The sequence below is a fragment of the Poromitra crassiceps genome (genome assembly GCF_964638095.1).
Source record: "Poromitra crassiceps genome assembly, chromosome: 8".
Taxonomy (NCBI): Eukaryota; Metazoa; Chordata; class Actinopteri; order Beryciformes; family Melamphaidae; genus Poromitra; species Poromitra crassiceps.
Window position 1 is genome coordinate 14,426,665 of NC_139629.1, and position 14,239 is coordinate 14,440,903.

Genomic DNA, 14,239 nt, shown 5'->3' on the forward strand with positions numbered 1-14,239 from the left:
AGAGCTGCTAATAGCGCTGTGGTTCTTGTTGTAGCAGGGGCAGAGCTGCTAATAGCACTGTGGTTCTTGTTGTAGCAGGGGCAGAGCTGCTAATAGCACTATGGTTCTTGTTGTAGCAGGGGCAGAGCTGCTAATAGCATTGTGGTTCTTGTTGTAGTGGGGGCAGAGCTGCTAATAGCACTGTGGTTCTTGTTGTAGTGGGGGCAGAGCTGCTAATAGCACTATGGTTCTTGTTGTAGCAGGGGCAGAGCTGCTAATAGCACTATGGTTCTTGTTGTAGTGGGGGCAGAGCTGCTAATAGCACTGTGGTTCTTGTTGTAGCAGGGGCAGAGCTGCTAATAGCACTGTGGTTCTTGTTGTAGCGGGGGCAGAGCTGCTAATAGCACTGTGGTTCTTGTTGTAGCGGGGGCAGAGCTGCTAATAGCACTGTGGTTCTTGTTGTAGTGGGGGCAGAGCTGCTAATAGCACTGTGGTTCTTGTAGCGGGGGCAGAGCTGCTAATAGCACTGTGGTTCTTGTTGTAGTGGGGACAGAGCTGCTAATAGCACTGTGGTTCTTGTTGTAGTGGGAGCAGAGCTGCTAATAGCACTGTGGTTCTTGTTGTAGTGGGGGCAGAGCTGCTAATAGCACTGTGGTTCTTGTTGTAGTGGGGGCAGAGCTGCTAATAGCGCTGTGGTTCTTGTTGTAGTGGGGGCAGAGCTGCTAATAGCACTATGGTTCTTGTTGTAGTGGGGGCAGAGCTGCTAATAGCACTGTGGTTCTTGTTGTAGCGGGGGCAGAGCTGCTAATAGCACTGTGGTTCTTGTTGTAGCGGGGGCAGAGCTGCTAATAGCACTGTGGTTCTTGTTGTAGTGGGGGCAGAGCTGCTAATAGCACTGTGGTTCTTGTTGTAGTGGGGGCAGAGCTGCTAATAGCACTGTGGTTTTTGTTGTAGTGGGGGCAGAGCTGCTAATAGCGCTGTGGTTCTTGTTGTAGCAGGGGCAGAGCTGCTAATAGCACTGTGGTTCTTGTTGTAGTGGGGGCAGAGCTGCTAATAGCACTATGGTTCTTGTTGTAGTGGGGGCAGAGCTGCTAATAGCACTGTGGTTCTTGTTGTAGCAGGGGCAGAGCTGCTAATAGCACTGTGGTTCTTGTTGTAGAGGGGACAGAGCTGCTAATAGCACTGTGGTTCTTGTTGTAGCAGGGGCAGAGCTGCTAATAGCACTGTGGTTCTTGTTGTAGAGGGGACAGAGCTGCTAATAGCACTGTGGTTCTTGTTGTAGCGGGGGCAGAGCTGCTAATAGCACTGTGGTTCTTGTTGTAGCGGGGGCAGAGCTGCTAATAGCACTGTGGTTCTTGTTGTAGTGGGGGCAGAGCTGCTAATAGCACTGTGGTTCTTGTTGTAGTGGGGGCAGAGCTGCTAATAGCACTGTGGTTCCTGTTGTAGTGGGGGCAGAGCTGCTAATAGCACTGTGGTTCTTGTTGTAGTGGGGGCAGAGCTGCTAATAGCACTGTGGTTCTTGTTGTAGTGGGGGCAGAGCTGCTAATAGCACTGTGGTTCTTGTTGTAGTGGGGGCAGAGCTGCTAATACCACTATGGTTCTTGTTGTAGCAGGGACAGAGCTGCTAATAGCACTATGGTTCTTGTTGTAGCAGGGGCAGAGCTGCTAATAGCACTGTGGTTCTTGTTGTAGCGGGGGCAGAGCTGCTAATAGCACTATGGTTCTTGTTGTAGTGGGGGCAGAGCTGCTAATAGCACTATGGTTCTTGTTGTAGCGGGGGCAGAGCTGCTAATAGCACTGTGGTTCTTGTTGTAGTGGGGGCAGAGCTGCTAATAGCACTGTGGTTCTTGTTGTAGCAGGGGCAGAGCTGCTAATAGCGCTGTGGTTCTTGTTGTAGCAGGGGCAGAGCTGCTAATAGCACTGTGGTTCTTGTTGTAGCAGGGGCAGAGCTGCTAATAGCGCTGTGGTTCTTGTTGTAGCAGGGGCAGAGCTGCTAATAGCACTGTGGTTCTTGTTGTAGCAGGGGCAGAGCTGCTAATAGCACTATGGTTCTTGTTGTAGTGGGGGCAGAGCTGCTAATAGCACTGTGGTTCTTGTTGTAGTGGGGGCAGAGCTGCTAATAGCACTGTGGTTCTTGTTGTAGCAGGGGCAGAGCTGCTAATAGCACTGTGGTTCTTGTTGTAGTGGGGGCAGAGCTGCTAATAGCACTGTGGTTCTTGTTGTAGTGGGGGCAGAGCTGCTAATAGCACTGTGGTTCTTGTTGTAGTGGGGACAGAGCTGCTAATAGCACTGTGGTTCTTGTTGTAGTGGGGGCAGAGCTGCTAATAGCACTATGGTTCTTGTTGTAGCAGGGGCAGAGCTGCTAATAGCATTGTGGTTCTTGTTGTAGTGGGGGCAGAGCTGCTAATAGCACTGTGGTTCTTGTTGTAGTGGGGGCAGAGCTGCTAATAGCACTATGGTTCTTGTTGTAGCAGGGGCAGAGCTGCTAATAGCACTATGGTTCTTGTTGTAGCAGGGGCAGAGCTGCTAATAGCACTGTGGTTCTTGTTGTAGTGGGGGCAGAGCTGCTAATAGCACTATGGTTCTTGTTGTAGCAGGGGCAGAGCTGCTAATAGCACTATGGTTCTTGTTGTAGTGGGGGCAGAGCTGCTAATAGCACTATGGTTCTTGTTGTAGTGGGGGCAGAGCTGCTAATAGCACTGTGGTTCTTGTTGTAGTGGGGGCAGAGCTGCTAATAGCACTGTGGTTCCTGTTGTAGTGGGGGCAGAGCTGCTAATAGCACTGTGGTTCTTGTTGTAGCAGGGGCAGAGCTGCTAATAGCACTATGGTTCTTGTTGTAGTGGGGGCAGAGCTGCTAATAGCACTGTGGTTCTTGTTGTAGTGGGGGCAGAGCTGCTAATAGCGCTGTGGTTCTTGTTGTAGTGGGGGCAGAGCTGCTAATAGCACTATGGTTCTTGTTGTAGTGGGGGCAGAGCTGCTAATAGCGCTGTGGTTCTTGTTGTAGTGGGGGCAGAGCTGCTAATAGCGCTGTGGTTCTTGTTGTAGCAGGGGCAGAGCTGCTAATAGCACTGTGGTTCTTGTTGTAGCGGGGGCAGAGCTGCTAATAGCATTGGCAATGGGCACCGCTACAAGAGCAGCTGGGGATGGATGGCACCACTTATTGGCCATCTGCATGTGGCACAGTTTACAGTGGTTGGCACTCTGAGAAACTCGGGGGTAAAGTATATTCACGCTCTCTTGGAGAGGGGCTGGGGGGGTGGCTGGGGGGGGTTGCTACAAAAACAGTGTCAGATTGAGACATGTCTTTGGAATATTTTCTAAATGGCCACGTCCAGAAAGAAACTGGCACATGAGCGATATGGTCACACAAGGACGCCAGTTATTGTGAGGTTTTGGACGCGCGGCAACGGGGATTCAGAGCTGTCCGGGCGCCTGACTTTAAGCGGAGATACAGGGACTATTGGACACTATGGAGACAAGTGTGTGAGAAAAAAGAAACAAGAAGAAAGTGGTTTCTTTGAGACTGGTGGTTGACTTTGGCTCGCTGGTCCTTCTCTTGGCAATCCCACTGCTGCTGCTTGTTCAGCCCGTAGAATAATGGCATTCAACAATATCCAAAAACGTTACTCCTCAATAGTCTAATTTATTCGGCACTAACGAGAAGAACCCAGCGTCTGATGTCTCCCCCCATTCTCATTGCAAAGTATTGATAAAGAGTGGAGAAGGTATTTCTCCTTAGGCAAACTGTGCTGGCCTCCTCGTCACCAGCTGGCCGGCCTGTCTAAAGCCAAGGCAGTACATGCATGCATGTGTGTGTGTGTGTGTGTGTGTGTGTGTGTGTGTGTGTGTGTGTGTGCGTGGTTAGACAGATAGAAAGTGAAATGGAGAAAGAGCAGTGAAACAGCAAAGAGAGAAATGTTGAAGCAGTTGAGTTCACGAGCCCAGCAGCAGCAATCATAAACCCAGAGATCCCGCAGGACAACGGGGTCTCTTTTACCACCAATAAAGTGAAAGAGGAGAATATGATATTCTCTCTCGGTGGAATGCTGTAAATGCGTTGCGCCCTGGAGGTGGACAGCTGCTGCTTTTCCTTTAGATCTGATAGAAGAGGTACAGGAGTGGAAACTTTGAGCTGACCGAGAGTGTGTGGTGTGGAGAGTGTGTGGTGTGGGGAGAGTGTGTGTGGTGTGGGGAGAGTGTGTGGTGTGGAGAGAGTGTGTGTGGTGTGGGGAGAGTGTGTGTGGTGTGGAGAGAGTGTGGTGTGTGGAGAGAGTGTGTGGTGTGGGGAGAGTGTGTGTGGTGTGGAGAGAGTGTGGTGTGTGGAGAGAGTGTGTGGTGTGGGGAGAGTGTGTGTGGTGTGGAGAGAGTGTGGTGTGTGGAGAGAGTGTGTGGTGTGGGGAGAGTGTGTGGTGTGGAGAGAGTGTGTGGTGTGGGGAGAGTGTGTGGTGTGGGGAGAGTGTGTGGTGTGGAGAGAGTGTGTGGTGTGGGTAACTGGAACAAGGTGACACCGCTCGTTTGGGGCCGAATATTTGGCCTGTCCACTCTTGTTCATCAGGCACCTCTGTCCTCCTTGCGTGTCCTCTCCTCTGAGGACACCTCTGTCCTCCTTGCGTGTCCTCTCCTCTGAGGACACCTCTGTCCTCCTTGCGTGTCCTCTCCTCTGAGGACAGTGATGCAGTAGCCGTTTCCTGTTCTGGTGCCAGAGCGGTGACACCGGCTCAGCTCCCGCGCGGGATAGGTCATACGTCATAAGTGTGTGGTGACAAGTTTAGCCGCGGCGATGAAAATATGAACATGAGAGCTTCTTCAGTCTGCCTCGTCCCTGCAAACCCCTAACAGCTGGATGTTTGCATTTGCAATTAATCGAACGTTAATCGTGATCAAGATTTTGGCTTGTCACAATCGTGAAAACAAGAAAATCGAGATAAAGTCAAGATAAAATGTGACGTATTCCCTTTCACAATGTTGCTCTCATTTTGTCTTGTGTTGTAAATCCAGCGCACCCATTTCCCTCGCAGTTATGCATCCTGTCCCTCCTCCAAAGTCAAAAGACCCTGTGGTGCGTGTAGTTTCAGCTCAAGTCCACAGTTAGTCTACTTGCCAGCCTATAGAGCCCTATTGTGAACCCAGAAATGTTGAGTACCCCAAACTTTTATGTTAGAAATGTACAGTATGGGTCCCGGGCATATAAACTGCCAGATGCTACCTTGCATATGTTGGGCGATTTGCATAATTAGCATTGATTAGCACGATCACCTATTATGGACAATATTTCAGCAATTGCTTTGCCGATTGGTTTTGTGGGTTATTGAGGATGCTGAATCCATTTCTGACATCCTATCCTATAATAAGAAAATGTCCGTCTGTCTGTCTGTCTGTCTGCGAGCAGAATTATGTTCGGCCACAGCTATACAGTGGGGAGAAAAAAATAAAATATGCGCACATCCAAGAAAAACGTACAGGTGCTGGACAAAAGGGTAACTAGACCAGAAGAAAAGTCCACACACTGGAGGCTCCAATCAGTGGTTCTTTATTGCAACGTTTCGATCACCAAGATCTTTGTCAAGCAATGAGTCAGACAGTGAAAGGCATGATGACCTACATAGAGGCCAGCAGTAATCAGCCTAGATCAATCACACCTGCTGCCATCAGTGATGATGTCACTCAAGCAAGTTCACTGCTGAGATTCACCTGTCTTTTTATTGATTTTACTTTTTTCTGATTCCCTCCCCATTTTCTCCCCAATTGTACTTGGCCAATTTCCGCCCTGCTGCCCCGGTCGCTGCTCCACCCCCTCTGCCGTTCTGGGGCGAGCCATAGACTAGCGCCATGCTTCCTCTGACACATGCACAGTTGCCAGCCGCTTCTTTTCACCTGACAGCGGGGAGCTTCACCGGCAGGACGTAGCACGTGGGAGGATCACGCTATTCCCACCAGTTCCCTTCTTCCGCCCCGAACAGGTGCCCCGACCGACCTAGTGCAGCGACCAGGACACATACCCCTAATCCGGCTTCCCACCTGGAGGAGGGAGTCTTAACTCCCAGAGGAGGGGGTCTAACTCCCATGGGTCTTTTTTTTTTTAATTAATCTCGTCTCCCTCATCTCATACATGTTGGATGCAACCAGGTGTGGAGCGATAAGTGTCCAGATTCTCAGCAACAAAACTGGTGTGTTTGTGCTCACGGTCTATTCATAGCTTTCAAGGGGCGTTACGTGCTGCCGGGAACGCCCACCTGGCGGTCAAAAAAAAAACTTGCCAGCCGTGTCGACTAGTTTCTCACGCTGTGTTTGTTCAGCCAAAGTGCCGGATAGCCTACCTGTTGTGCTATCGGTTGCACTAAACCGACGAGGAGACACGCCTGGCTTGTGCTTTTACAGAATCCCGTCGGAGAAAGAAAGGAGAAGGTTGTGGATTTGTGCGACGTGGTTCAGTCGCTGGGGAGGGCAAAAAAAATTGCTTTTTTTTCTACCATCAAAGTACACACGTCTTTGCTCTTTGCGGTCAACATTTCATCAAAGGTAAGCTCAAGTAACGTTAACGGGGTATTAATCATTATTGTAACAATAATCGTGATTATCGTTTTGACCATAATCGTGCAGCCGTACTTTTAACTCAATACTTCATTTTATTTCTTGTGTCTTCCCCCTTTAATCTCAAGGAAACTATACAAGAAAAGGAATGGTCATTACATCATACCAACATTCTACTGCTCTGCTTGGTACCAGACTTTGGTGCCTGTTCTATTGAAGCCTATTGGAGATGCATGGAGAAGCAGTTAGCGCACTAAAAGCCAACATATCTATGTAGTATGACCTCTGATGAGGAAATGCCTCTACCAAATGAGAGAACACACTTGAGAGAATACGCCTGTGGCTGATTTTGCCTCATGTGCCCATTCTTTTATTTGCTGTTGGTCTCCAAATAGTATTCAAACATGACTACAGGCATACTTTACACTGCTCATGGAGAGTCATACTTTACACTGCTCATGGAGAGTCATACTTTACACTGCTCATGGAGAGTCATACTTTACACTGCTCATGGAGAGTCATACTTTACACTGCTCATGGAGTCATACTTTACACTGCTCATGGAGAGTCATACTTTACACTGCTCATGGAGTCATACTTTACACTGCTCATGGAGTCATACTTTACACTGCTCATGGAGTCATACTTTACACTGCTCATGGAGAGTCATACTTTACACTGCTCATGGAGAGTCATACTTTACACTGCTCATGGAGAGTCATACTTTACACTGCTCATGGAGAGTCATACTTTACACTGCTCATGGAGAGTCATACTTTACACTGCTCATGGAGAGTCATACTTTACACTGCTCATGGAGAGTCATACTTTACACTGATCATGGAGAGTCATACTTTACACTGCTCATGGAGAGTCATACTTTACAGGGCTCATGGAGAGTCATACTTTACACTGATCATGGAGAGTCATACTTTACACTGCTCATGGAGAGTCATACTTTACACTGCTCATGGAGAGTCATACTTTACACTGCTCATGGAGAGTCATACTTTACACTGCTCATGGAGAGTCATACTTTACAGGGCTCATGGAGAGTCATACTTTACACTGCTCATGGAGAGTCATACTTTACACTGCTCATGGAGAGTCATACTTTACACTGCTCATGGAGAGTCATACTTTACACTGCTCATGGAGAGTCATACTTTACACTGCTCATGGAGAGTCATACTTTACACTGCTCATGGAGAGTCATACTTTACAGGGCTCATGGAGAGTCATACTTTACACTGATCATGGAGAGTCATACTTTACACTGCTCATGGAGAGTCATACTTTACACTGCTCATGGAGAGTCATACTTTACAGGGCTCATGGAGAGTCATACTTTACACTGATCATGGAGAGTCATACTTTACACTGCTCATGGAGAGTCATACTTTACACTGCTCATGGAGAGTCATACTTTACACTGCTCATGGAGAGTCATACTTTACACTGCTCATGGAGAGTCATACTTTACAGGGCTCATGGAGAGTCATACTTTACACTGCTAATGGAGAGTCATACTTTACACTGCTCATGGAGAGTCATACTTTACACTGCTCATGGAGAGTCATACTTTACACTGCTCATGGAGAGTCATACTTTACACTGCTCATGGAGAGTCATACTTTACACTGATCATGGAGAGTCATACTTTACACTGCTCATGGAGAGTCATACTTTACAGGGCTCATGGCGAGTCATATTAAAATGCTAACCATGTCAACAACAACAAATAAAAAAGTTGTGTGTCCCTTGAAAATATTGTTGTTTTTTTGTTTTTTCTACTCACCTCCTTTTATTTCAATCTGGAGGCTGCTTTACGATGATTGACAGGGATGATAATATGGGAATATCACATCACATATTCAAAGGAAACATTTACAAACATCCTCTGACTATTAATTGTGCATTGGTAGGCTATAAACGAAGCCTTAGCTATAAAACAACAAAGGAATACATTTCATGGCTATCAGACATTTTTAGAAAAACATTTACAACGAACTTGATCATCAGAAAATAATGCATCGTGATAAAATCAACACCTGGGCTCAAGCTGGAATGCCTTTCTCTGGTGAAACTAGAGATAACCGCCTCGTGGTCGTATGCCTCCGCCAACAAGTCAAGTTGCAGTTTATATCCATGTCTGTCCAGACTCATTCAATAAATGTAGTGAAGACTTTGAAGGAATTTAATAAAAGGTACTAAGTGTATTTGTTTTGTTGCCGAAATGTAAGTTATCACTATATTGACATGTATGACACCAGTGAATAATTTCCATTATACAACATGTAGTTCCGACCAAGCAATCTGATTGGTCAAGGACCGTTCTCCAATGAGCATAACAGCACAGCCTAGCCGTTCTCAAATCGTTCATTTGAGAACGGCGTCATCACTAAAATATCACTCCACCAACCGGTCTGTTCAGCAGAGAACAGCAGCCTCATCACTAAAATATCACTCCACCGGCCGGTCTGTTCAGCAGAGAACAGCAGCCTCATCACTAAAATATCACTCCACCGGCCGGTCTGTTCAGCAGAGAACAGCAGCGGACAAAATTCTGCAGGCAAAATGGCCACCTATAGCACTGTAACCTGACAGAATTTCTAGCCCAGAAACTGACTAATAACTTGGCCAATAAGTATGTAACAAACAAAATAAAACAAACAGTAACGTCTTCATTTGATGTAGAATGCATAGGACATGTAACTGGTTCAGTAAACTCCCATTCCGGGAATAAGGTTAACCCCCCCCCCCCCCCCCAACTACATTCACTGAGCCTCCACCAGGCGTCCGGGTAGTGTAGCGGAAGATTCCCTGCCTATCAACACGAGGGTCGCAGGTTCGCACCCCCGTGTTACCTCCGGCTTGGTCGGGCATCCATACAGGCATGATTGGCTGTGCCTGCCTAAGGGTGGGAAGCCGAATTGGGGGTATGTGCCCTGGTCGCTGCACTAGCACCTGCTCTGGTTGGTCGGGGTGGAAGGAAAGTGGTGGGAATAGCGTGATCCTCCCATGTGCTATGTCCTACGGGTGAAACTCCCCCTGTCCGGTGAAAACAAGCGGCTGGCAACTGCACGTGTCGGAGGAAGCATGGTGCTCGTCTCGGCTCTCCCCAGATCGGCAGAGGGTGGAGCAGTGACCGGGGCAGCCAATAGGGGGGCAGCATGGGGATAAATTGGCCAAGTATAGAGAGCCGCAGGAATGAGTCCGGAAGTATTTTCCGGGTTCTTCCGTGAAAAAGTCTATGGGGTTTTAGAATGGGGATTTCACTTAAAAATAAGGTCTGTGGTTAACAAAAGTTTTTGGAAACGCAAACCTGGGTTCTGCATGATAATCTTCACAAACTTTTATGACTTTTGGAACGTAAATGCGTCTTTTTTGTAATGCGATTTTTATAAAAGGCTTTAAAAGGCATAAACGTTATTCACGTTTGTGAAGAGGATCATGCAGAACCCAGGTTCGTGTTTCCATAAACTTTTGTTAACCACAGACCTTATTTTATGCATTTAAGTGAAATCCCCATTCTAAAACGCCATAGACTTTTCCCCTGAAGAAACAAATGGCGCCGATTTCTGGATAAAGCCTACAAAAATACCTCATCCCTGCAGTACTCAATAATTGGGGAGAAAATGGGGGAAAATCTGAAAAAAAAAAAGAAAAAAAAAGAGCCTCCCCTGAAACTGTTTGGAGCCCCCCTGGGGAGGCCCGCCTCCCAATTTGAAAACCCCTGCCTTATGTAAATAAAACAGTGGGGGAGGGTCACTGACTCGGAGAAGGCCTGCCTGACCTGCCGCAGCTCGGAGAGCGGAGGAGCCTCAGTGACTACGTTTACATGCACACAATATTACGCTTTTTGCCCGTATTCGGGAAATGATATTCCGACTAAATGAATAATCCACTAATATTCCCGTTTACATGCAGCCGTAGCTCGCCCTCCCCGACACGTGAGGGAGGGGGGGGAGAGAGAGATGCAGGTAGGCGGAGCGGCGGAGTTTTTCTGTTGAGAATAAACAGAGCAGCACTATTCTTACGAGCATCACTTGGTCCATTTCAGGAGCTTGCTGCTGAAAAGTTTGGTGTTGCGCATCCAAGTCTTTCATAAAAAGTAGGCTAGTAGCCTACGTTATAAGTTTGGTGTTGCGCATCCAAGTCTTTCATAAAAAGTAGGCTAGTAGCCTACGTTATTACCTCGCAGGCTCGCAAGCATTGTGGACTTCCGTGGGCACTGGGCACTATAGGCTACTCTCTCCATCTCTCTTTAAATCGATGTTTCTCATCTCTTCCCGATCAGAAATCTCGGCTTTTCTTTTTCCATGCCAGAGATGATGGATTAGTATGATTATATCCCCTGTTCTAGCGCTTTCTAGCAAACATCAGTTGACCACAAACAGGCAACATGCGTCGCAAACTGCGGTAAAAACCCTGATTGAGACGCATATTCTGAATGCGCTGTATACATGATCAAAGAATCCTCCTAAAACCCCAATAATACTGGAACAACCCAGATGTCTTAATCGGAAAATGCTAAATTCAGAAAAAGGGCAAATTCGGAAAATGCAACTGGAATATGCTGTTTACATGACCCTTATCAAATTCAGAATATTGTCATTTTCCGAATAATAGTGGAATATTGTGTGCATGTAAACGTAGTCACTGTTCCGGGCGAACAGTACCGATTTTGTCCACAGGCGCAGCTACAATCAACAAAAAATGAAAGTTCCTCGTACATGTAGCCGCTTTATTAGTAGCCCAAGCATAAAGTTGATTATTATTAGTCCAAACGCTGTGTTGGTATCTCTTTGGCGGCAACACTGTATCCATCATGTTTTACTTCTGGAGAAATCAGACACACACACACACACACACACACACAAACACAAACACACACAGAGATACACACACACACACACACACACACACACACACACACACACACCCGCATTCCATTCCATTCCATCACATATTTACACTCATTCTCACTGATTGTGTTGTGGTCAAACCTCGGTCAATCAGCGGTTTACGACAGACCGCCACCACGCGCACTAGATACGCTTTACTGCCGTTTCGTGCCAGTACGCTCTTCACATACAGCGACAGTACGCTCTTCACATACAGCGATGGCAATTTGGGGGACGGGCGACCTCCGATCTCATTTGAGCGGTCTCTTTCCAGGCCCAGGGGGTTCACTTCTTTAAAAGGGAGCGCAGATTGGGTGTAATTAGCCGACACAAAGGAGATCCCTGACGGGATACTTTTATGACGTTTGATTTTCCCATTCCACGGGGGGCACCACGGGGGAAGACGTGGGAGGTGAGGGAGGCAGGGTGAGAAACCAACTGAGGTCAACGGACAGACAAGCTTCCAGTTATTTACACAAAGACCACCAACGCCAGGTGCACAAGCTCATCCAGATCTCTATCATTCTACAGCCAAAAAGGACAGACACACTTCAGTTGGCAACGGTAACGTACATCAGGGTTCCCACTCCCCACACCTTCTTAAACAGCCAATTCAAGGACTTTCCAGGCCCAATTCCCTCAAATCCAAGGACCCAACATGGCATCGGTTGAGAAATGGATCAAGGTTAATTACCGTTACAAAACTTAAATTTTTATGAGAACTCGCAGGCTTTACAGAAGCTCCCAGACAACAATAACCATTTTCTATTCTTGCACAAAATATATACATTCAAGCACTTTCAATTATGTCTTATTCTCAGAAACGTTCAAGGCCTTGATTTTTTTAAATCTCAAATTGGCAAACTTTCAAGGATTTCAAGAGCCCGTGGGAACCCTAGTAAATGTAGGCTGCTGTAAGTAAGTCTATTTTGGTGTGCTATTTTAGGGTAGAGATGTTACACCCTCGCTAAATGAACAGATTTGGGGAGTTATTGGCTTAGCAGCCAGTAAACTTGTAAGAAAGACATTAGCTGAGTTTATACCACTAGGGAGGTGGCTGATGATGTCTAGGAGGGACAGCTATTCCATGCACTGTTAAAACAAACTCAGACAATAAATGTGGACAAACAGTTCCAGTGTCCCATAATGCAATGCAGACACGTCATGCAGATTGTGTGTCTCCTACCTCTGTCTGTGGGAAGTCTGTGGGCTCGGTTGCTTCGCCACGAGGTCCGGGGCCCTGAGGTGACGAAAGCGCCGCTTTCGACAGGGCGCCACATCTGTGATGTCATTCAGACTGACGTCCAATGGGCTTGGATTACAGGATCCTGAGGAGTAGGAGTAGACCAATCAGGTTTCCACCCATCGCAATACACTGAGGTCAGTCAGTGTCATAGAGCAGTGGTCCTCAAAGTGGGGTCCGATGAGCCCGGCGGTCCTTGAGGCACTTCCAGGGGGTCCACAGCAAAAAGGGGAATCATTTAATTTCATCCATAAGTAACACAATGACAGAATGTATGACTATCTTGTCCATGGCTTTCTGTCATAAAACGCAACACAAAAATCTTATCAGATGGGGAACCCTGGGACAAAATCTTATCAAATGGGGGTCCGTGGTCTAATTTGTGTCAGTTTATGGGTTAGTGATGTGAAAAAGTTAGAGAAGCACTGTCACAGATTACACTTTCGTAGCGTTCTTGCCTCACACTCTTGCCTCACAGCAAGAACGTCTTGTGTGAGACGCTGTTGGCAGGCGAACAATCCAACATTATTTATGTGATTTGAACTCAACTGAATTGGTTCCCCATGCCTTGTGCCTAGTGCCCAGGTGAGCCTTTCTGTGTGTAGAGTTTGCATGTTCTCCCCGTGCTCCTCCCACCATAACATCAATATGGACCCCGACTACAAACACGCAAGAAGATCGTCGTCGGACCAGCGGCAGTTGGAAGAAGTTGGTCCCCGGGCGCTTCACTGCAGCTGCACACCGCTCCTGGCCTGACCGTGGAGGAGGACGAGCCAGGATGGGAAAAATGCAGAGGACAAATTTTGCAGTGCCTCTAAGAATGTGTGTGTGTGTGTGTGTGTGTGTGTGTGTGTGTGTGTGTGTGCGTGTGTGTGTGTGTGTGTGCGCGTGTGTGTATAATGCGTATGTGCATTGTGACAAATGAAGACGGGGTTTGTCCTGTACCTTAAAAGATTGAACAAATTGTCCCATTTCAATCGTAATATTGGGGTTGTGGAGTATGTTATGTAATGCACAGCAGTTTCACAAAGTGTTCATCTCAGGAGGGGTACTATGAGCTTTGTTGACATTCCATTCGTCCAGTTTGAATGGCAGATGGCATACCAGCGGCAGCGACATCTGCTCATCACTCCTCTCCTCAGCTCCGTCTGTCTCACTTGTCGTCACCTCTCTAATTCCTCCCCTTCTCCCTCTGTGCTTAAACGCCGGGATAGTAGCGGGGACGAGGATAGGAGCGGGGACGAGGATAGGAGCGGGGACGAGGATAGGAGCGGGGACGAGGATAGTAGTGGGGACGAGGATAGTAGCGGGGACGAGGATAGGAGCGGGGACGAGGATAGGAGCGGGGACGAGGATAGTAGTGGGGACGAGGATAGTAGCGGGGACGAGGATAGGAGCGGGGACGAGGATAGGAGCGGGGACGAGGATAGTAGCGGGGACGAGGATAGGAGCGGGGACGAGGATAGGAGCGGGGACGAGGATAGGAGCGGGGACGAGGATAGTAGTGGGGACGAGGATAGTAGCGGGGACGAGGACGAGCGCGCGGAACAACAGAGCGGCAGATGGCTCGCAAACAAAC

The 14,239-nt window shown here is 47.7% G+C and overlaps 1 protein-coding gene across 1 annotated transcript in view; it reads right to left on the reverse strand.

The window, feature by feature from the left end:
• The window catches only part of xrcc4 (X-ray repair complementing defective repair in Chinese hamster cells 4), a 62,636-nt gene that overhangs the window by 9,718 nt on the left and 38,679 nt on the right, over positions 1–14,239 (reverse strand). Inside the window, exon 7 of the mRNA XM_083642419.1 lies at positions 12,604–12,745. Coding sequence (XP_083498545.1) covers positions 12,604–12,745 — 142 coding nt within the window. The remainder of the gene's footprint in view (positions 1–12,603; positions 12,746–14,239) is intronic.